Source organism: Epinephelus lanceolatus, chromosome 8 (genome assembly GCF_041903045.1).
Source record: "Epinephelus lanceolatus isolate andai-2023 chromosome 8, ASM4190304v1, whole genome shotgun sequence".
Taxonomy (NCBI): Eukaryota; Metazoa; Chordata; class Actinopteri; order Perciformes; family Serranidae; genus Epinephelus; species Epinephelus lanceolatus.
Window position 1 is genome coordinate 38,021,397 of NC_135741.1, and position 24,229 is coordinate 38,045,625.

The 24,229-nt window shown below is 42.5% G+C and overlaps 1 protein-coding gene across 11 annotated transcripts in view; it reads right to left on the minus strand.

Moving 5' to 3' along the window:
* agrn (agrin) overlaps positions 1–24,229 on the minus strand; it is a 302,216-nt gene that overhangs the window by 160,725 nt on the left and 117,262 nt on the right. For 9 of the 11 annotated variants that reach the window (XM_033628910.2, XM_033628916.2, XM_033628914.2 and 6 more), the window contains one exon: positions 15,708–15,746. In XM_033628910.2, coding sequence (XP_033484801.1) covers positions 15,708–15,746 — 39 coding nt within the window. Of the gene's footprint in view, positions 1–15,707; positions 15,747–21,799; positions 24,074–24,229 lie in introns of those variants that run through there. The other 2 variants (XM_033628915.2, XM_033628918.2) reach the window with 1 other exon arrangement.

Consider the following 24,229-nt stretch of genomic DNA (forward strand, 5'->3'; position numbering starts at 1 on the left):
TAAGGAAGTTGGGCTTTCTAAAAATCTTTATACCAAAAAACTTTAGAGAAGTTTTCCCAGTTAGTCCATATCCTACCATGGTGAAACATCCAATCATAAGAACAGCACTAATATCTCTAATATTTGCACATGAACAAACTTCTAAGTGTATTTTGAAAGGTGTTGTTCATGAACCCACAAAGACGAGAATCACTCAAGTCAAGCAATTCCCTTCAGCTGTACAGAGAGTTTAATAATAAAATTCCCAGAGCTCCATTGAAAATGACGCCTGTACTGACCACCTGGGTCGCAAACACAACTTTAGTAGCTATACTTTGTCAGAAATGGAAGAGAAGGAGAAATGAACAATCTGTGAGCATAGAGTATTATTTTAAGTATTTTACAGCCCAGTCGCAGGGAGAACATTTTAGCATTGTACGTGTCGGCAAACCACAAATACGATGCATTTACACATTTCACATGTATCATGTCAAAGTTTCTAAAGTGACGTAGTATATACACTGACTTTGTCAGTGGGAGGTGGAGGGGGTGCTTAATGTTTAGTCCCCAAGCATGAGTGTTCTTTAGCTTTTCAGCCCCCAAACGTGGGTGTTTTCTATTGACTCGTTGCTAAAAATGCTAAAGATTAAAAAGGCCAAAAAAGGTGCTTGTTTTTTACTAAGGCATCGCTGTTTTTACTGCCTGGATAGTGGCATGAAAAGTGTTGCAGGAGTATAAAAAATGGGCTCTTGGCCAAATGGCAACTTTTATTTTAAAGATTGATTATAATGTCAGTTAAAGGCAAAGATTTTTGTTTGCTTTTTGAGTGTATGCTGTTGCATTTTAACATTGTAATTATGAGGAATCTCTTCATCAATGGGTGACACTGAGGAGGGGTTGTCCTTTATTTTCTATTGATAAAGTTTCTCCAAGTGGAGGTGGGGCTGTTTCCTGTATCTATTCTAGTAACCTACTATTGGTGTTCAACATTTAACTACCGAGATCCTCTTCTATTTGCTGCATGTTAAGAACATCATTTCCAGTGTGACTTTCACTTGCTGTTTAGAACAGCAAATTTGAAACCTCTGGTGATTGGATACAGACTGAATAATTCACTGTGTTAAATCAATGGACTAGAGATGGTAGCAGCAATACGATAAGATGAATTTCTATGAGAATGTTGCAGATTGCAACTTTTAAAAAATTCAAAAGTTCCCTCAAAGCTGCCTCTAAGAGAGTTAAATATGCATGGCTGTTTGCAAAATTTAACTTCACTGGGACTCGACGAGATCCCCTTCAAAGACAACCGCAGATCCCTGAACCTTTAACTGAACAGGCCTGGATTGGAACATAATTCTCCATGTAACACTGTTTACTCCACATGTGCCAGGGTATGCAGCAAAAAGCAATTCTGAGCTGGTTTGAGTTTGCATAAAAAATGTATTTGGTCAGTGAGCAGCAGGGAAAGACTAGATATCATCTCCTACTTAAGTTGGCTTTATGGTGCTTCCTTTGACAAACACCAATCCCTGTTTGTTTACCTGCATTGGCTTGAGGGTGTGCTGATGCATAATAATGACAGTGTGTGTGCGTTTTTGTATGTGTTTATATGTGAGCATGTGTGTATTCAGTCCCTAAAGCTAGCCACCTCTTATCTCCAACGCCATATCTCATCTTCTGCAGGAGGACTACTGTGACCAATCTAACACTGCCCCCAGGAGCAGAAAATGTGTGTATGTGTGTGTGTATTGGCTGCCATCTGCCCCTGTCACTGTCTGGCCTCTCTGTAGCAGCGTGACCTATGCGGCCGTCTAACAGGAGCACTGAACCTGGCTGCCATCCTTAACAGCTCCAGTTCAGAGCCACTCAAGACGGGATAGACGAGGAGAAGGAAAAATACCGAAAATTCTGTTATCTGATTGAAAGACAGAAATAGGAAGCTTCACATCATCACCCAAACCAATCCCTGTTCCTCTCAGCTATAATGGAACCGGTCGGGGGGTGGGGGAAGTGATTGAATCGTAGTGTGGCATCAGATGAACCCAGCATGGCGCTGAGGTAATTGCACATTCTTTTTTTTTTCCCTTTGCTGCCTCTGCTCGCACATAAAAGTCTCATTTTGAACAAGAGGGAATGTATTGCCTCTCAGGGGACTGACGAGTGTAACATGGCTTTGGGTCTCTGAATTAAACTCCAACCCTTGTGGGCGTAAATGCACTGACCGCATGCTGCGTTTAAGCCCAAATGAGAAAACACACCAATGACCATTCACTCTGCAACGCAGATTTGAGCTCTGCAGTGACTTATTGGCTTGACCGAGCTAATTTTGATCCTTTATTAAAAGTCATTAATGATGTTAGCCTTTGATATGACAGAGAGGGGAACAGCTGAGCTACTGATGGAACAATGCATTCTGGGACCACTCAAAAGTGTGCTGTCTATAAGAAGCTCCAATTGATCCAGGCTGTTTTAATTAAAATTCTCTTTCTGCTCCTGATAAACACGCACACGCTCTCTCGCACACTCACACGCACACTCTAAAGGTGCTAAGTCCTCCCCCCAGGCCAACACACCCTCAGCGCCTGTGCAAAGTGGAAGGGATTTCTGGAAGAGGGAGGAAGAGAAAAAAACGAGGAGGAGAGGGAGAGGGACTTAAATCGAAGGTGAATTTCAGTTCAGGTCAATTTCTGAACACTGATGACTTAATATTCTCAGTATGCAGGAATGGTGGCAGTGCTTAAATGTGAGTTTTTGCCCAACTTGCCATGCCCTCACTCTCCCACTGTAATTTCTTTCTTTCCCTTCTACCTCGTTTTTTCTGCATGTCTTCCTTCTTACCTTTATACACTTTTTTCCCTTGCTCTCTCTTACCTCCTACCACTTATCTTACCCACATAATCATCTCTTGACCCTTTGTGAGCATCCTGGCCCAGAGGCTGGGAACACAGACAATATAAAATAAAGGACTAAGCCACCGTGAAGTCACTGATTGGTTTGCAGAAAGATTGGCATTTTGGCATTTGCCATCTTGGACTTTTAGAGCCAGAAGTGACCATATTTGGATGAAAGGACGGAGAAAACGCTAACATTAGCTGCCAGCTTGTTTTGTACAGTGTATTTACAGCAATGGCATGACAAAAAACAGGCTTAAAAGAAAATGCACTTACCGAAAAAGCTAAATATCCAACTCCTTAGAGGGTTTTTTAGTACAATCGTCTGATTTCTGTAGGTTAGAGATATATAAAAATTCACCCTCTGTATAGTTGTTATGAAATGAGCTATAGAGGCTGAAACCCTTTTTTGTACCAGGCTGTAAACATGTTCATTTCTGCTGTAAAGTTGGGAATTTAACATGGGGGTCTATGGAGATTGTCTTGGAGTCAGTCTCAAGTGGTAATTTAAGGAACTGCATTTGTTTTTTGGCACCTCTGTGTTGGCTTCATTTTTCAGCCCCAGAGGTTGCCACTTGGTTGGGAAAAACTGTTAATTAATCTAACTTCTGAGCCTTCCCTCTGCTTACATACTCCCAAAAAGCCTGTGAGCTACAGTTACTTCTTCCACAGCAACAGTTGTGCCACTTTGTGCCCCCCATTTCCTCACTCAAACTACCATGCATGAGCTACAGCCACAACTAATGGACTGAATTAGACACACACACACACACACACACACTCATTATTCACAAGAACCCACATGCATATGTATTCAGCATTTCCTGCAGACATAAACACACCTGGTAAGTTGTAGCCACAGTTGGTGCGATTTTGTGTGTGGAGGGGGTGTTTATGTGGAATGTGTTTGTGTGTTAGCTTTAGAGGGAGTAAAGTACAGAGAGGAGATAGAGACTGAAGGGATTAAGAAAAGGAATGCACACTGCAAAAAACAACAAAAACAGAAAGCATTCAGTTTAAAGAGAACCTATTATGGTCACTTTCAGGTGTCGACTAGAACACGTTTACATGCTGTAATGGTCACAAACACTTTATTTTCCTCATACTGTCTGTGCTGGATCACTAGTTATCATCTCAGTGAAACTCTCCATTTCAGCACCTGTCTCCATTCTGCTTTGATTGGTCAGCATTTCAAGGCATTCCCCATCTCTGCATCTCAACCTGTCTTTGTAGCTCAACTGTGAATATAATGAAAAATAGCAGCACTTTCTACCGTTAATAATAAACAATAAAAGCTTTGAAACACAACCACACATGTTCCAGCAGGAATATGCTCCAAAATCAGGGAGAAATTAAAAACATCAGCAACCAAGATTACATTTCCATGTTAGCATGTAGCAGTATACTTGCAGCTGGGGAATGATTTTGAATGTTTTTGTCAGCACTTTCTTCTGTTAAAATTCATCAAAACAAGCTTCTAAACACAATGGCATATGTTCAAGCAGAAATATAATCTGAAATCGGGACAAATTTAAATCAGTACCCAAGATTATATGTTTCCCAGACGTTAGCATGTAGCTATATGTAGCAGTGTAGGCTACGTAATGTGAACACTTGCAGTAGTGTGCCTGGAGCAGCTGATCATATAAAGAAATCCATCACAAGTTGACTTCAGCTTGTCTTAAAAGAGGAAAAACATTGGAAACAGAGTATTCAGACCATCATCTTATTTTATATATGGCAGAGAATAATGAAAAGCATAATAGGTTCCCGTTAAGTGTGAAGTCTGTAAAACCATCTTTCCTCAAACATTAATGGTGCCACTATCACAGCCACAGCTGATTAAACACTGATTCAAGCTATCAGGCAATATCTAAAAAGCAAGACTCTTAAGTACTATCAAGCTATAACATCCTGATAGAGTGGCAGTGGAGAGATGTGAAAATTTGTAATTCTGTAAAGAAAGAAAATAAAGAAAATAAAAATTACGGGAAAAAAATGTGTCAAGCTACTGATAAACTTTTTACATTTAGGATTTTTAGTCTCAGTAATAACCAACTTGTTACTGTAAGATGAAGTTTTTGCAGTGCAGTGACAGGAGACAGCTGTGGGAGATGAGAGCTGTCTGACACCAGTGGGAAATGTCACAGCTAATACACATCACATGTGGAGAGACTCACACTGGATGCTTGTTTCCTACAAGATGGGAGAGAGAGAGACGTGAGCTCACTCGCAATGAAATTCCACATGTGTGCAGCACGTGTTGAGTGCATGTGTGCGTACGAGTGAATTTTAGTGCTTTACAGTCATTTGATACACAACCCTTTCAACCATTTATCAAGCAAGACACATACATAAAACACTCTGAGCTGTGCTGGTGTGTGTGCATATATGTGTGTGTGCTTGCAGGTTTATCAAGGAAGTTAAAAAAACACTTTACTGTATTATCACTGGAGTGAAGACACAATTTTCACACTATAGTGCAACCAAAATAGTAGTTTCTTAAAAACAGATTTACTCATTTAAAGGAGTAATTTATTATTCCATAAAGTATGTTATTGCTATGGTCTAAGACAGTCCAAAAATAGTAAACATGAGAACTCTTACAAAGCCAAAAGCTGGAGTGCTAAAGTTCAAATTTGTTATGTCATCAAGTATAAAGTATTGAGCTGCTCCATAGACAATGAACTGGAAAAGATGTTATTGATGACACCAGAGCACCCAGGGGAATGTTCTGAGTATATGGGTACATTTCATAACTGAGAGCACTACAACAGAATAAAGCTCATTTGGGTATAAAAAAGAAAACAAACATTTTATGGGTCCACAAAATCAGCCTCCTATTCACTGTCTATGGAGCAGCTCCAGACTTTATACTTGATGATATGACAAGTTTCAGACTTCTCTGGTTTCTGGTTTTGAGAGAGTAGCGCATGTTCACAAATATTGATTGAACTTCCGTAGGCCATGGTAATAACATATTGGAATTCTTAATTTAGTTGGCATTCCCTTTTGACCAAGACTGTCCAAAATTGAAGCAGAGGGATGAGATGTCCTGAATCGTTCATTTCCCATAATGCAAACCACCTTGGACTGGGTGATAGGGAGATATTTAAATCTCACACTATTTTTAACTAAGATATCGATATTGCAACAATATCGTAGGACTGACGATTGATGCTTTCACAAAACATTCACACAAGGGGATTTTTTTAATCAGTAATAAGTAATAAGGCTAATGACTAAGTGGGTAAAGGCAAAGAACAAGTCTGGTAAGTTCAGAAAATTACATCACTTTACCGTAATAGAGCATTTGAAACCAGGGAAAGACAACACTTAGGGTATAACAATACCCAAAATCTAAAACAAGATCTAGTATCACATCACCATATGGGTATAATATTGATATACTGCCCAGCCCTAAAACCAATAGCATCTTTTCATAAGAGCGTCTCTGCCTGGTTAATTCTACAAGCTGTGTAGTACTCTACATGATAAGTGACCTTTACGTGTTAAATTGGTGAAATACCCCTTAAACAATTACACATTTCCTAAATGCAGCTACTAAAAACATTGAAGTATTTCCCCTAGATGTCTCACCCATTTCACTGTGGTGGGGTGAAAAGATTTCAAGACTAAAATTAAAAGTATTTTTTGCAGCGTAACCCTTAACCCTATCCCTGACAAAGGGCTGGACCAAATATCAATTTACAGTAAATGCAGCAGTTTCCTCAAGAGTACACACACATAGTGCCACACACACAGTGTTCGCCTTCAGTGACACCAACCCCTAATTATGGAGTTTCAGAGTATACTGGGGTACATGAGACTCCAGTGGAAAAACAAGCTCAACTGAATGAGAACTGAGCTGATATACAGACACATATACCAGCCTGCCTGCTGGCTTATTATGGGAAACCTTTGACATTTTCCACAGGACTCTCCGCATATTGTGCTCATCACATTGTGTTGATGTGGAAACTTCCAGTTCACACAACATAAAACCTGTTCACCTAACCAAATTACAGAGCTATACACACACTGAGCCTCATGCGTTCATCTGCTGTGTACAATCAAGAAACACACAATAACTCTCTCTCTCAAAAAGTAAACACAACAGCTAAATTGTTCAAATTGTTGTCAATTCTTCACTGTATTTCTATTTCTCTCCTCTTTCTCTCTCTCATTATGGAAATGAGCAAGCAGGCAGATGTGCGAGGTTGCTGGAATACTAAGCGCACTCTTTATTTGTTCTCTCTCGCACACACGCTCCGAGGTGTATGGCTAAAAAAACTGAGGGCGAAGTAATATAATGATGAGTTAAATGCATGGGGAGTGAACAAAACAATACATGCACAAGCCACCCCTGGGGGGGAAATTAATTCCCCTCATTTGCACAAAACATTCTTTTTCTTTTCTCATGTAAACTATTCCTTCACACAGATGGACAGAAGCAGTGGACAGAGGGATAGATACAGACAGATCATGATCCGTCTGAAAATAGTTATGGTTTTCCTCTTCATTGCAGTTTCAGCACAGTTGGTGCACAGTGATTGGTTGGAAAATGAAATGACAACAGGGAAAGAGAGCGTCTCATTCTGACCGCCTCAGAGATGAATTTTATTTTTAAACTGAAGGGCTGGTTATCTCCACGGTTGGCCACTTAAGCCCAAATTATATTTTCCATATCTGCATGGTCATGAGTGTGCATGTGACGTAATTATTTTCTCTGCTAGGGTCTGCAACTCAAATTTATGACTCTGTCATACTCACAAACAAGCATGAAAATGCATGCTTGGAACAGGTCCATGTACACACACACCCAGTATAGTCTCTGTGGTGTAGGCTTTTAAAACGTATGGACAAGTGTCACACATTTCAGTTACCTCATATATGTTGTTAAGGCACATAGCTCCTCCAAAGTAAATGTCATCCTATATGAAATATGACTATTGAATTTTGCTTTTGTTGTTTTGTATTTCTTTGTTTGTGCATATAAATGCATTGTTAAAGGGATGTTTTTTAGAAACCCAACCTTGACACATCATCTAAAAAGATGGGTTTTTTTTTGGGCATAAGACATGACAATTAAATATGACATTTTTTACACTATCTTAAGACGTTGGCACAAGACACTGATAATGTGTATATTCATACATTTACATTACATACATAATCCCTTGTATCATTAAGTGGGACTGTGCATTCAGCCCTGAGGAATTTTACAAGGTTCTGAGTAGGCAGATTGTGAGAGGAATCATTATACATGGTTGTCACTGTTTTGTCAAGGCACATTTCAAAGACTTTTCAGCACACCAAGCCCATTATAAAGAATGGTTTACCTAACTGAATGGCTGTAATAATTTAATAGGGAATTCGGGGTTAAGAAAATTGTTATATAAAATATGATATGTGCTGAAAAACACAATTTTCAAGCATTTATTCCACACATAATGCCTATTAACATGAAAATGGAATTTTGGTAATTTAAAACTTTGGTAGCTGTACCCATTACAAATCTGGAGATTTTTTTGTTTTAAGTCAAATCAGAACATCTCTGAGAAAATGGCCATAAAATGTTCAGCTATTGCTATGGAATATTGGTGTTTGGCCTTAGTGCACCCTTATTTTTTATAATAATATAATGTATAATAATTACCAGGACAGGTAGGTGACCCGATGCATATTTGAGCTGAACACCAATTAGAGAGTAAAACAGCCAATGATGCAGCACAGGAATCAGCAAATCACTGTCAAGCAGCCTGTTATATGCTCACATGAGTAAACCATAGTCTAGTGGAGGAGAAAACCAGCAATCCCAAACTCAGCAAGTCCAGAACTTAAGTATATGCATACATGTAATCTACATTTATGCCCCAGGATCATGCAAAAATGCTATTCTAGACTTCGACAGGTGGGTAAACAGTGTAATGTGTCTTTACCCTCCGCTATGCCCCTGGCTGGCTCTGTGTCACACTGAAGCATATAATATGTTGTCCTTACCCCCCATTCCCCAGCTACAATATATACAGTATATTATCTCTATTTCTTTACGCTGAGGGAAAAGCCGAACAGAAACATTCAAATAGTAGTGATTTACAGTCGTTTTCTCTTTGTTTCTCTCTTTGTCTCAATATCTTCTGCCCTCTGTCTCACTCTCTGCTATCATAAATCTCAGCTCAGTGAGAGGGCAGCAATCAGCATGCTATACAGACATACGTATGTGTGTGTGTGTGTGTGTGTGTCTTGTGGTGTAAATGGTGTCGTTGACATGCTGCTGGGCCGTGTGTCAGTGTGTTGTAATTGTGTCCAGTGGAGCGGAACACATATATTCAACACACACACACACACACACACACACACACACACAGATTGTGGCTGACGTCAGGGCTTCCAAGGTCCGGAAGTCAAATGAGAGGGGGATGACGACAAACACACAGAGGCAAAGAGCTACCCACTGTGTGTGTGTGTGTGTGTGTGTGTGTGTATTAACAGGGTGGGTGAGATTTCCTACTTACTGCAGATGGAGCAACCATACGAGCAGTGAATTATGAATCGGCTGTTTACCAGAATGGAAGTATGGGGCTCTACTGAGACTCCATAGACTGGCCTGCAACTAGCTGTACATCTGGTTGCCATGACAACATTCAATAAATGCACTGGGACAGGAGACAAATAAACAATGTAATATCTTCACTTTAAAATTGATAGTTTGACGGAGGCGATCCGTTCATTCCACCCTGAAACTTAGTCTGTATGTGTGTGTGTGTGTGTGTGTGTGTGTGTGTCAGGGTCAGGTTGAGGGTGGAAGGTTCAGAATGGATAGTTTCCTGCCCGCCTTGTGTAGTGAGCCTCCAAGGAACACACATACATACACACACACACACACACACACACACACACACACACACACAGGAACACAAAGCACATACACGGACATTCACACAGCAAACACAGACACGGATAAAAGTTGATACAAACTGTAAAATCGGATGTTCGGGGTTCTGTAATGTGTGTGTGCCGGGAATGTATGTGTGTTCGTGCACACATCCTGAGGTTCAACTGCAATCTGTAAACAATGTTTCTAGCTGAGTGAAGAAAAACAAGAAGCAAGGGGTGAAATGTTCAAGAGAGTGTGTGTGTGTGTGTGTGTGTGTGTGTGTGTGTGTCTGACAGAAACGAGAGAGAACAAGAGAGCACTGAACTGCAGATGCCTGACTTTCCTAGCAACCATGCTTCTGCAGAAATCCACGACATGTACAGGATCCGTGTGAACACTGGATATTGTCAGTGCCGAGCAAAACGCTCCAATAACTTCCACTTCTTAATGGGGAAAACACTGACTGGGATGCAGGACTCGGCTAATAGCAGGATATCACAGCGCAATATTGTTCACCAACACGTTGACACGCCAAGCCACTTATTTTCCTCTAATTAACAACCTGACAATGAAATTCGTCCTGCTGGTTACACTTCCCTGTGTGGTTATTTTCTGACATCGCCACCCAACAATTAAATTAGCACCTACCCATCACAGATTAAAATAGAATGACAACCGAGCCCTGATTTAAAATAACTTGCCGCTGTGTTAATGAGAAGGAATGAACGACATGGCCTTTCACTGGTGCTGAATGGCTGCCGTCGCCGTCAACATGCGAAGGACATAGAGAGCTCATTTAAAGCGACATTAGGCCATTCTGCACGCTAATTACTTCCAATATATGACAAAGAGCTGAGTAGGGGTGGGCTTTCAACCCTCCCCATGCACCTCCATGCTGAGTGATAAGGGCTTCGATAAGCAGCTAGAAGCTATTAATTGGCTCGCGTGGATTCATACTGTCGATGGGGTTTTGTTTATCCCGCTAAAGTCATTCTTTCCATTCCATTTCAGAGACTTGGCATACTGGAAATTAGCTTTATTTTCTTTCCGTCTTTTTTTAATCTCTTGTTCTGCCATGAGGAAGAAGGAAATCACTCGTACAAAGTCTGGATGGATTTACTGTGAGACTAACAAGGCAAAATAAAAAAAGTTGCCATCACAGGAAGCTTTCATCAGTGTGGACGTATATTCATGAGTGAAATACGCACTAAAAGGCTGTACTGAAAAACAACACAATGAAAATTGATTTGCGTGCAATTTGTGGCTGGCTTTTTTAAACATTTATCTAGCAACAAGAGGACAAAAAAAAAGCTGAACTGAAGCAGATATGTGGATTGTGAAACTCCAGATCACACCTCTATACAGCTTCTGTGCATGGATGGATTATTTAACGGGCCTACCGGGCACAGGCACACGGGACCAAGGGGGTGGGGGCCCTGTCCTTTACTTGCAAAATGTAAAATATAAAATTACAAGTACTGACCAGGATTAGAGTGTCAAAATGACCACAAAGAGACATGAAAAGACCACAAAGAGATGCAAAGGAACTGCAAAGTCACACAAAATAACTGTAAAAATGGGCAAAACAACCAGAAAGAGACATAAAAGCCTACAAAGAGACACAAAACAACCACAAGAAGGCACGAAACAACTACAAGGAGACATAAAATGAAAACCAAGTGACACAAAATAACCAAAAAAGCCACAAAATTACCTCAGAGAAACACAAAATTACATCATTAAGACACAAAATTACCTGAAAGAGACCCAAAGAGATGCAAAACCACCCAACTCCCATGCTTCTATGAAACAGAGAGGCCTAATGCCAACAAATGAGACGGTGCTATCAGGGATGCTGGCTGACAGCTTCCAGATCACAGCCCCAGATAGCACAGCGTGCTGTCCGTCCACATCAAACAACTACTGATCCTTACAAGGTCCGAGGTCCGGGAATAAGCGGCATCGACAATCGGCGGGAGTTGCTACCACAGCCAGGGGACACATCAAAGCAAACCTGCATCGCTAACTGTGTCAATAATTACTCTATGTCATAGGGAATCAAAAGCAAACAGCGCTGCACTTTACAGCATCAGCACTGAGTTCTCTCCTGTCTGGCTAATATTTTTGTTTTTCTCTCTATGGTCTACTGCTTCTAACCTATCTTGGCAGATCAATACTGGGTAAGCTGAGGTGAGACAAGGCGAGCCTGAGCGGGAACACTGTCAAAGTCGGGTGGTTAGACGTGGGGGTTGACGGGAGTTGGCTAATTCCTTTGCCTTTCACCTTTGTTTATGGAAAAAAACTCTACTTACTGAGCCCTTCAGACGCTCACGTAAGCATCTGCTGAGTCCACAGACACAGAACGAGACAGGCTACCCTAACCAAGGTGAGGATAGTACAGAGTTCAGCTGTGCAATTTGAAAGCTCTGTGTACTTTAAAAGGGCAACAAACTTTTTCTGTTGATAAAGTCAAAGCTGTCCCCCTCTGCTTCCCCCCCCCCCCGCCAGCTTCCACAATAGCTGGCTAACAAGCTGCTTTCTGTTAAAAGCCGGGCATGACAACTCTTCTGTGAAATCGTAATCCTGGAGAGGCAACTTTACAGTGCACCTTTGATATCTCGATGTGAGGCATTCTCAGCCAGTAGCCCCACCCCAGCTAAAAGATGAGGTAGATATTTTGCCTCTGTTGTGTGAAATCTATGATGTGAAATGATTTAATTAAGATAGGCTGAGGAGCCATAATTAATTCTGCCTCTCTCCGAGTTAAGCTTACTGTCAAGAACACAGGAAAAATAAATTACAGTTTTGTGTGTGTGTGTGTGTGTGTGTGGTCACAGACACACACACACCTTAGGGGTAATGGGTGTGGAGCGTTTAGTTACTGTATTCTCCCAGAGCTGACAAAGAGTTATGTCAATTCTTTAGGAAGAGGTAGTGTTCTCAAAGTGTAAGTGAGCCCTCTGGCACTTTTTTTTGTAGGCATCCCACCATCTCAGATCAAATCACATTTCAGTCCAGGAGTTTATTTTGTCTGTCAGCGAGGAGCATCCTCTGGGGAACACTGTCAGCGACAAATGCGAAATTGAAGGATTCATGGCAAATGGGCTCCTGCCAGGCAGGTTGTGCTGGAGACAGCGACAGTCACAGAGGACCTCTGAACTGTCTGAGGCTCTGTTTCTTATTATACTTCCTTTCTTGTGAGTCTCTGGCCTATTTTGGACCTTGTTTGGCCAATGTTTAATCACCTAAGGTTGTAATAGGATAAAATGAAGAGTAGCTCCAGGGAGAAATCTACACCTGGTTTTCCTCTCAGCCTGAAGTCCTTGAGACACAATTCAAAAAGTGAATCTATTCTTTGTCCTTGTTCAATTACAACTAGATTTGGCATAAATTATATGACATAAATACCCAGTTAAGTAATTATACTTCTTAAAGCTCTAATTAAAAAAAAAAAAACACTTAAGATTGTATCTGATACTACTGCCTCCTTCCTGTGCCCTTAACCACTACACAAACATGATTCCTCTGGTTTGGACACTGACAACTAGGGCCAAGAGCCTCATTCATCAAGCATTTCTCAGAGTCGAACCCCTCTCCAGAGCCCAATACTAATCCCTCAAGCTACAAAATTCTCTGAGCTTTCTAGCTTTGGCCAAACACGTAACAACTGTCTTATTATCAGGAGACGACAGGCAATAATGAGTGTGGCCTGAGCCAAGCAACTGCTGCTTTGAGCTTTCAAAGAAAGCGCCTAATTAAAGGCTGCTTTGTGACTTTTGTCACTTTTTTTGACTGGTGATTATAGGCCATTCATTGGGGAGGATTCGTCAGCTATTTGCGGGTGGCGCACACCATAAATATCATCTATGAGCTTTTGCTTATGTTGTGCCGAACCTGCATTTTTCCACAGCAAGTCCCCAGATTCTCTCGCTCTAATTTGCAGAACAAATTCCTTTTTACTTTCTGCAGATTCTCCACGCGCTAATAAGGACGTCTCATCAATGGCAGTTCAGAGACAAATTAGGCTGTTTAAAAATGCACACTCCTTGGTATCGTGTCTGTGATTTCCTGTAATGAAGTACTGGGGAGCAGAGTGTCCTTGGCACTGAGGACAAGTTCAGTAGAACAAGGCCTGTGCTCTTTGGAGCACATTTGACTAATGGCAGAGCTATATTATCCCTCTGCTGGTTTAGAGCATCATCTAAATCGCCCCTCCACCACTACTAAAACCATGCGTCTCCAAAAAGTGGCCTACTGTCTTATTTGGGCCAACTCTAATTGTCTCACTAATCTCTCCAGCGTTAAATGACCCGGAGAAACTGCGTCCCACAGGGCAGGCTTACCCCGCTGATTGGAGACTTTGCCTTTTGTTTTGCTTGGCATATTAAAACAGCATAGGCGGCTGATGTAAAGCCTACAGAACTATTGGAAATGTAATTAAGGGCTAGCAGCAGCTTTTAAATGGTTGACTAGTGCAGAAACAAACTGTGCCCCTCAGACAGCAAAAACTTTAACACATGGGAAATGAGTGGCTCAATCGATGAGCAGGGCGTTACTTCTTTTGTAGGGGGAAATTCAATGGAAGACAGAAATGGGTTGCTTCACTGCCCGCACACTGTTTCTCATTTTCCCAGTGGAGAGCCAAATTTTATGGCAATATTTGCTTCAAAAACAGACAAATAGAGACCTCTCTGGGAGATATAATCATTTGTCAAGTCAATTTCATCTGCCATTAAAACAAAAACAAATAGCTGCTGTAAACTGTGCCGATTCCAATTGAAACTGCAGTGTTTTGTGATATGAGGCACACAAAGGGAAAAAAATAGACATCTCGCACGCTCCTCAGGTGTTGAGGTGAGGCCAAGTTGAGAAATGCTCCAATCAAGCACAATTATTTGTTGAAGCCAAACGCCACAGCCATTTCACATCGACAGTGAAAAGCCTATTGTCCCGACTCCGCCAGACAATCACATTCATCATAAACCACCTCTAATTTGATACTCTTTTTTTAAGTTGACATCTTTCACAAACTGCTTTTTCCAAACAAGCAGGCCTATGGGGCGAGTGATTGAGCAATTACCAGAAACAGATTCAGAAAGCCCCTACTGTGGCCTTTTGTCCCTGACATCAGCTGGCCGGCTGGGATCATTAGAAACATTTTCTCCTCATGTTTTCTCCCTCCAAACCTCTGGCTTTGTAGCCTGTACACAAGCAGGATGATACAACACCTTCAGAACTAGTAGGAGTCCATCCCTGTCTGTCTGTCAGTGCAGTAAAAAGAAAATACAACACCAAAGTCTATCAAACACTGTCTCACTGCGCTGCTTCTGATAAATATTCATGATACCAGCTTGAAAACCAGCTGTTTTCCTCCAATTAAAGCTTGCCGAGATGCACTGTTTTGGAAATAAATTGTTGCTTTTTTAATTAAAAGCTCATGTTACTGGGCCTGAAAACAACTAAAACAATGCAGCACCCATTGCAAAGATTTATATGTGTGGGATGGGGCAAGAGCATGTGGTTAACAAGGTGAGGTGAAGGCGCTGCACTGCGCTCCTGTCCCTACAAACCCCCAGCAGCCTCAGGTAATGTACAATACCAAGGGAAAGGGGGGGGGGGGGGGGGTATTATCCCATTAGACCCTATCAGAAGGATGTGGATGCTGCTGTGGTAACAGGTATTGAACATCAGCCCAACTAGCCGTGCGGAGCTGATCAAATCAAGTCATCAAAAGATCCTTCTCACATCAAAGCCCCGAGCAGACCTGGCCACGTGCCCACCATACCAACTGTGTAGAAACAAAAAGCGGAGCGGCCAAATCCGGCACGGCGCACAGACGGCTGCCCACTTCAAAGGCAAGGATCCGCTGTCTGAGGTCATTATTTGCAGGTACACCCCCCCTCCCAAAACACCAGCGGTCAGCGAAGGCGAGTGGAGAGAAACCACAGAGGACTTACCATCAGGAGGCTGGGCCGGTGTGAAGTGAGGAGGTTTGTCTGAAAGAGATAAAAGAGAAAGAGAGAGAAATAGGTTTTTAGTTTTGGGGGAGATTCACAGACTTCCCAAGGGTGCAGGCCAAGTAATTGAGTTGCTACCAAAAAAAAGAGAGACACATTCTGACTTCAGGCTTGGCTTTTCTATCTAACACATTCTAATGCTGTGACTGGGCCCTGCAGGGAACCCAGCTGAGCTAATCGACAGGAGTACATTCCAGCGATAGCAGTATCACCATTGTTTCTATGGTTGTCTCATCCCAAAACCACACCGCATGACTTTCCGATAACATGAGAATTGAAAAACACATGGGAAGGGATCTGTTTTGTTTTGGTTTGAAAGGTGTGAGATAAGATTTGAAGTTCCACAGCAGTGATAACATTCAGTGCAGCAGTGAAACCATATGCAGAATAAATCAGATTGTTTTTCCTCCTGTATATCAAATGACATCATACTACTCTCCTGGTCAACACCCAGCAGACGATGACATAAGGCTTTGTGGGAACCATAAAACAAGGCCTGCAGTGTCAAATGACTGAGTATGGAGTAACACTCAGGGGAAAAAAGATCTCATGAAACCTGAGTCGTTTGCAGATTTGACACCTTAAAGGAATACTTCACCCAAAAAATAACCATTTGTGCATCTGTGGGTCAGGCTGTTACCTTGAATTCTTGAGGAAAGCTGCATCCACAGAAAACAGTGAACATATACTTATTTATTGATTGATTAGGGACCACATTTCACAACAGCAAAACTATAAAATAACATCACACAATTCCTGCAGTATAATCCAAGTCTATTTTATTCAGTGTGTTCAGTGCTTCCCAAACACATGCCTTTTGTCTGAAAAACCCTATATGACCTTTAATATATGTACACATCGATAGGTTTCACTTTCAGTTGGATAAATAAACTGGATAAATAAGACTTGGCTTATACTGTGAGAGTTGTGTGAGAGTTTGTAAACAGATGCTTTGATATAGTTTTGCAGTTGTTACACGTGGTCCCCAATCAATCAGTACATCAATATGTTTGCAGTTTTGCATGGAGGCATGTGAGATAAACAAAGTTTGCTTCATGAATTCAAGGTAACACAGCACAACTAACTGATATGTAAATGGCCATCTAATGGTTGAAGTAATCCTTTAGCCTGAAAATGAGGACAATCCTGACCAAGCAATGTAAGTGGATCAACAACAAGGAGAACATGTAGGCCTAGTTTGCTTTCACATTGTCTAGAAAGGAAATAGGAGGATATTGTTAGTGGCAACAAAAAACAAGCACAAATAGAATTATGGCTGCAACTAGCTGTATTTTTATCGTCGATTAATCTGATGATTATTTTTCGATTATACCACTGATTGTTCAGGCTATAAAATGCTGAAAAATTGTGAAAAAGCAATTTCCCAGAGCCTCAGGGGGTGTGTTCAAATTGCTTATATTGTCCAACAAACAAACCAAAACATATTTAATTTACAATATAAAGAAACAGAGATGAGAAAACAGAATATCCCCACATTTAAAAAGCTGGAACCAGAAAATGTTTGGCATTTTTGCTTGCTAAACAACTGATCGCCTATTACAGTCGTGGTAGATTAATTTTTTTTGTTGACTGCCTAGTTCATTAAACAACTAATCATTTCAAGTGCGTTATCTGCCTTTTGGTTAGCTTAGCAATTATGCAAAGTGTATATAGATACCATAGAGTTTTGGCACTGAATGATACAAAGCTATAAGTAAATTAAGCTCACGGACATCATGTAAAAAGAAAATAAATCCAGCTCCAGCTACTGACTATTTCTTACACACACACACATACACAAATCACCATAAAATCACCCTCAAGAAGCACAAGTACTGATCTACAGAAACGGTTTTGGTGTCATCATTTACCACAGAGCTTCACCAACTGGAAGCCACCTACAAATATGATGTGTTCTTCGAAGGCCATCACGATACATTGGTCACAGTATACTAGGGCACTAGAGTACCGAGCACAACCAAACCACCATCTGCACTCTCACAGTCAGCTCGGCTGTCTGACTCACTAAGCAGAGCTCCGGTGAGTTGTCAGAGCTGCCTGCGCCGAGTGTACACACCAACACACATACACACACTCAGAAAAGATGTGCAGCCACCCAGCCATCTCTCCGATGTCTCTACAGTGCGAGGGATAATGAGGAAGATAAAACACATCACATCAATTACCCCGCTAACACATTTTTCCGGGGCTCCGTCAACCACTACGGCAGAGCCTTTCTCAGGGCTTGTGCGATACCCGTCGGCGTCCCAAGACACAGCTGAGTTTTAAATTTAGGCTCAGTTAAATTTGCTTGTCAACAGCCGGGGCTTTGGAGTAGGGGGGGAGAGAAGGTGTGTGTGTGAGAGAAAAAATGAGGAGAGGGGAGAGGAGAGGCGAGGCTAGTGCTAGAGGTGAATAATGAAGTGTCGGCTGAAGCTGTTTCCCAGTCAGTCATGACAGTAACTGATTTCCATCTGGGGGGGATTTCAAGAAAACATATAAAACGAGTGAAACAGAAATTGGAATGAGGAAAATGCAGGAGTTCTGCTGAGAGTGTGAGGGAGCGCACACAAAAACAGACATCCGCACGGGCTGCACTTCTGTCTTGGAAGCATGCACAAACAAACACACGCAGACGTGTTGTCGCACGAGGCGAATCAGAAAGAGCCTGACAGAGAAGGTGGTGTACAGAGTGCCGGGGCGAAGCTAAACGATTTCGTCACATTTCCATAATGAAAGGACAAGATAAGGTCTTTCCATAAACATATCAGCCTTCCCCATCTCCCTTTGCACCTTGCAGAGCCTGCGTGAGTTCCCGTGCCTGTTTGAATGTCAGAGCATGGCCATCATTCACCCTATATCTTCAGCAAATCAATATGTGTCTGACTGTGACATTTAGCCATGTGCAGGGAGAAGGGTGTGTGTATGTATCACTGAACGTGTGTCATCTTCCCTATTGGTGTGGTTGATGTATAGTCATGCAGAATGATAAACTGAGTGTGTCTGTGTGTGGGCTCTGTTGGCAGGCAGTGAGGTTTTGGGGGGGGGGTAAAAACTGTGTGTGTGTGTGTGTGTGTGTGTGTGTGTGTGGACATGCTTCACCCCATATGGCGACAACAGAAATAGTGAATCCGAGGTTGCACGGCTCCTCTAACACCCCTCCTCCCACCGCACACACCCGTACACACACGTCACCGCTGCCAGCACTATCACCATCCTATCCAGCTGTCCTTGTGGCCACATGGTGAGGGCTCTCAGCAGCATAATAGAGCCCCTTTTACTTCATCAGTTTTTCTCCAGCCCACATTTCTTTTCACTCGGTCATGTGAGAGGTGAAGATTGGCCCGCTTTAACTGAGTCTGTATTAAATCTAATAGAATCTGTCTGGCTGAAATTGATTTGGTAATACGGCATGGTTACAAATGAACCATTCTGATCCTGGTCACCCACATCCACCAGTTAGACTGAGGAGGAAAAGCCTGACAAAGATGATAGAAAAGACACAAACCTAGAAAAGAAGACTAATGCAAAGAGGTGCATCTGGCTAAACGGACTCTGCCTTGTACATGGCTGAAAAGTCAACAGTGTGATAACAGACTCACAGAAAGTCAGAGAAAAAGGGGCTGACATGGAACAACAATCATGGACAAAGTGTATTAACAAGCTTCTCCCTTTAAAGTGTTGCTCAAATAGCACTTCAACCCTAATTTGGAGGCCTGAAAATGACTGTGCTTATTTCACTTATTTACTTGATGATTACATGATTATGTGGCACAGGTCTTGCATAAATAATAGCTCACTTTGGAGAGTTGGGAAGACTCTCACCTTTAACACAGTCGAAACTGGCAAGGCACTCAGACTTGTGTAAGTCTGTGAGGGAGTGAGGAGAATTAATAAGTCAGTGTTAACACAGGCAGGCCAATTGTAGCAACAGCAGAAGTTGAGCTGTTGATGTAGAAAAAAGGTAGCGTATGCTCAGGTGAATTTATTAAGTCATGTAGTGAAGGCAAACTACTGGCCCTTCAAAGTTGGGGTAGGCAGTTTAATATTGGTGTAATGGGCAAAAATCCCACACTAAATTTTGATGATATTGTGATTCAAGTGGTCTGACAGAACACTAGACTGTTTTCAGGCTTTGGAAAGTCTAGCCAGTGATGCGAGACTGGCCAATCACAGGTCATTTTCAGAGAGAGAAGATGTCAATCACTGCTCGTAAACTGTGGCCAAACTGTCAAACTTGGCAGCACTTATCAACTATGAATCTGTTACTGTACTGTTACTGAACATATTTTAGTGTACTGTTTAGCTGTAAATTGAGAAAGTTGGTGCTCTAGCTGTCATATTGAAAACAGTCACGCTGAAACAAAGCACTGCTGACCAGCTGGAGCAAACTTTCTCAAGTTCATCTAAACAGTACCCTGAATTATATTTCTGAAAATATTTGAGGTGAGAAATAGACAATGCTGCAATTCACAAGCAGTGATTGACATGACTGACAGGTGAGACTCCTCAGCTCCGATTGGTTGTTTTGGTGATTCTAGCAAATGCCATTAGGGGCACTATGAGGGGGCAGAGGAACATGATTTTTTTCCACAGACTGTGTGCCTCATGCACAACTGTCAGGTAACAGTGACAGTAATAAAAAAAAAAAAACATTTGGCCATATTTGCTAAAAAGTTACCTACTGTACCTTTAAGGTTAAACCTGCTATGGGTAGTGCTGAGTATCAGATTTTAATCATTTTTGAGCACCATTTCAAAGAAAATTGTTTTTGTATAAAAACTCATATACTGCACTGGCACGAGAAACATTTCAAATTACACCTAGCATGGGCTTTAACAGAAGATGAATTAAAGCAATTACCTCTCTTTTCTGAAAACTCTTTGACCCAATAATATGCTGTGATAGTCACCATCAAAACTGCCACCAGGAACTGAGCCACACAAACATCATGCTCTTAATGAGCTGCTGTACTTTCAATATACAGTGGGACAAGAATAATGCACTGGAGGCAGACGACAGGAGAGGTTGAGGCTTTCCAGGCCAAAAGACATGTTTTCATCCTCCAAAAGGCATTTAGTCGCCATTTAATACTTCATCCCGCAGTTCAAAGTAAATACCAAGTCTTTGGAGTGGAGATATGAAGCAGTTTCAAGCCTGCAGACATAGAATCAAGCAAAGGGGGGCTGCGACTTTAGATGTCCTGATGTCCCTAGTTCAAGTGCAGATAAGGCTGTCATGAAAGGCAAAGTGAGCTCGATTTCAACCCAGTTGCCAGAATGAATGTTAGCATTGTACATTTCTGCAAACCACGGATAAGTTACATTTGTACATTTCATATGTAGCAAATAAATTGAAACTTGACACTTATTTACATTTTAATTTCATGTTGTGACAACTCTGTGGTTAACATGTGGTTAGGTTTAGTCACAAAGATCACTTGATTAGGATTAGGGTCATACGGTCATATTTTGGCTCAAAATACGTGATTTAGTCATGCCAAATACAAGTGAATATGTCCTCAACTCCTGTAAAAAAAATAAATAAATAAATTTTTGTCACTATAAACAGGGCTGGATATGTCCAATCATGTTCAAAAATACCTGCTTCTATTGGTCTTGAACAGTAATCTTCAGCTTGACTGATGTCTCGCCTAGGTGTCGACCATCCACCATCCTGTCCTCCTCCTGATGTGAGCTAATATAGGCTAATATACATGTAATCTGATCTACATCATACTTATGAAACCTACAAATGTCCGTGGCTTACAGAAATGTACAATGCCAACATTTTATTCTGTTGACTGGGCAGTCATTTTTTTTATTCTTTTTTTTTTGGGGGGGGGGGTTGCTTTAATATTCGGTGCAAAAACTGCAGAATGCAATGCAAAATCAAATACTTCCAGCTAAATTCTGTCTCTGCAGCAATTCTTTGAATTACGGGTTTACGCCAAGCATTCTATTGCCGAGCAGTGACCCATACACTTAGGTGCTATGACAGTAAAATTGTGTGTTTCTGTTGAACAAACGTACAGTTGTTGAGGAACAGGAGCACAGCGAAGCCCAGTGTAGATGTGGCCAGCAGGATCAGACAGATGTTGCAGGGGATCATGAAGTAGCGCACCACCAGGGACACCTTGTGCTGGTACCTGCGGTCATGCTCTTGTGGCGGCGGTGAGGGATAGTGGCACCCGCTCATGCTCCACTCCAATGACCCCCTCCCCTCCAAGGTGGAGGAGATGACGGGCCGAGGAGGGCGACGAGGGGTGCCCAAAGACCCGTTGGAAAAAATGATGGCGGTGGGGTAAGGGCAGAGGATGAAGATGAATGTAAAATTAAAAAAGCAACAAAAAAAAAAAGACGTGTAATGGCCGGTGTTTCAGCTGCGGTTCCAGCTGAGCACCGTGGCGAGGACCCGGTGACTGTTTCTGTCAGAGAATCGCAGCAGCAAGCTTTCAGTGGTTTCCAAGCAACACATTTTTAGAGATAATAACATCCATTTGGGGAAAGAGGACAGACAGGGGGACAGGGACTCCTACAGCCCCCCACCTGTCCACACGACCTCCATTCTGCTGTACCCGCTAGGAAAAGGACAAACTAATGGGCTTTCAATCTGTGACTATGTGTGTGTGTTGTGAAGTGGTTTATACTTACAGTGCAAACATGTGTGTGGATTTAAGTGGGTGGTGATAATGTGTTTGTAAATGTGCGTCAGTGCGCTTTTGGCATGTATGTGTGTGAGATGCACCTAAGCCAGAAATCTGTGTGATTGAATGTGGGTGTTTGGAATTGTCAAATATCCACACGGAAAACTTCCAGGCAAGTAAATCCACAAATGGAATCCTCTCCTCTGCTCCCAGTGACCCTTACGGATAATTAGATGGATGCGAAAGAGGTCTGGGGATGCAGGCTCAGAGAGCACTCCCCCTTCTTTCCTTGTCAAAAGCCTTTACACACCAAGCCAAGGTCTGGTGCTCACCAACAACATGTGTCATAAGTATTTCCCGAAGAGGCGACAGAGAAGCATCTTTTTTAGCCTCCCTGAGGCTGTTGCCTGTTGGGGTAACAAAGGTTAGCAGCTCTCCTGAGCAATGCTTTGCCCAGCGTGTCTTTAACTCAACAACTGCTTCCTTGTATCCACTGGAGACTGGCTTCTTTGGCTGATGGTCTGGGAGCGTTTGTCACGGTGAAGAGTTATGCGACTATGACACATTAGATCTGTCCAAACCTGACACTGTCACCAGAGCAACTTGTATCTGCTGTGGCGTGATTAGTAGGACGGCTGGAAAGCAGCTGGCTTCCTCTCGCTAAGCCATATGCTCCCGGGGTTTGCGGAGATGGTTTGTTTTTCCTCCCCTTCTCTCCTGCGTGCCTGCCACTCCTCGGTTCAATAACCTTTATTCCCGGCCGGTCTCATGGAGTGGGTGAGGAGCTGCCCCCCACCCCGCTGGTACGCTGGGGCTGAAAGCAGGACAGAAGAAGTAGTGGAGAGGGGGGAAAAAAGTTGGAGAGGAGAACGATCCCAATCCCCGCTCGACCTGTCGGTGCAGAGCCGTCCTCTCCCCCAACCAGCTACGGATGAGCAGCAAAACACAGAGATGCTCTAAATGAATGTACTCGTGGAAAGAAAAGGAGAAAAACGTGTGTGTGATCAGAAATCAACCAAGAAGCTTGAGGCAGAGATTTGTTGGGCTTTCTTTCCTTGTGTCAGCACCCTGACTGAGAATCCCAACCAGATAATGAGAGGGAAAGGTTCTCATTGCACCCTGATCCTCGTAAGACTGAGGTTGATTTAGCTTCTTCTATTTCTGCCTTTCAGTAAAGAACTTGTCCAATCCTTTTCTTTCTTTCTCTGATTCGTCGCCTCTCTTTCATATGCTTCCTCAAGCATCCAGTCCCTTTTTCACTGGGTTGTCTCAGTCCAGAAGCGATCCCAGTGTCCTGGCCGCAAGGATTTATGCACCAGCTTCTCCTCTGTGGGGATCCAACATTCACTGGCAGCCAAAACAACAAATTAGGCTCCGGGTATTCATAGCGCGCTTAATCCCCAGGCAGCAGGTAGTGGTCCCAGTGTCAGCGCACTCAGTCAGCCAGCTGAAGCAGAGAGGAGTGAGTCAATGAGAAGTCAGCAGACAGACACGGCGATACAGAGAGAGAGAGAGGGGTAGTAAACGGGAGTGAGGAGGAGTGCTGGCATAAGGAATAGCAGCTCCTGACACTTTGGTCCACCTTTTTTTTTTTCTTTTGGAGAAAACAGCAGCGGCGTGTCGCTGCTTTCCCAAACACTCTCCTCCCGAGCGCTCTTCTCTCAGCCCTCAGCCAGCGGAACGGATGAGCGCATAATGAGAGAGCAAGAGAGACAGTGCAAGGGAGAGAGAGAGAGAGAGAGAGAGAGAGAGAGAGAGAGGTGGGGGGAGTGGTTGAGAGGCTGTCTTTAACAAAGGCAGGGGGGAGGAGGGGTTG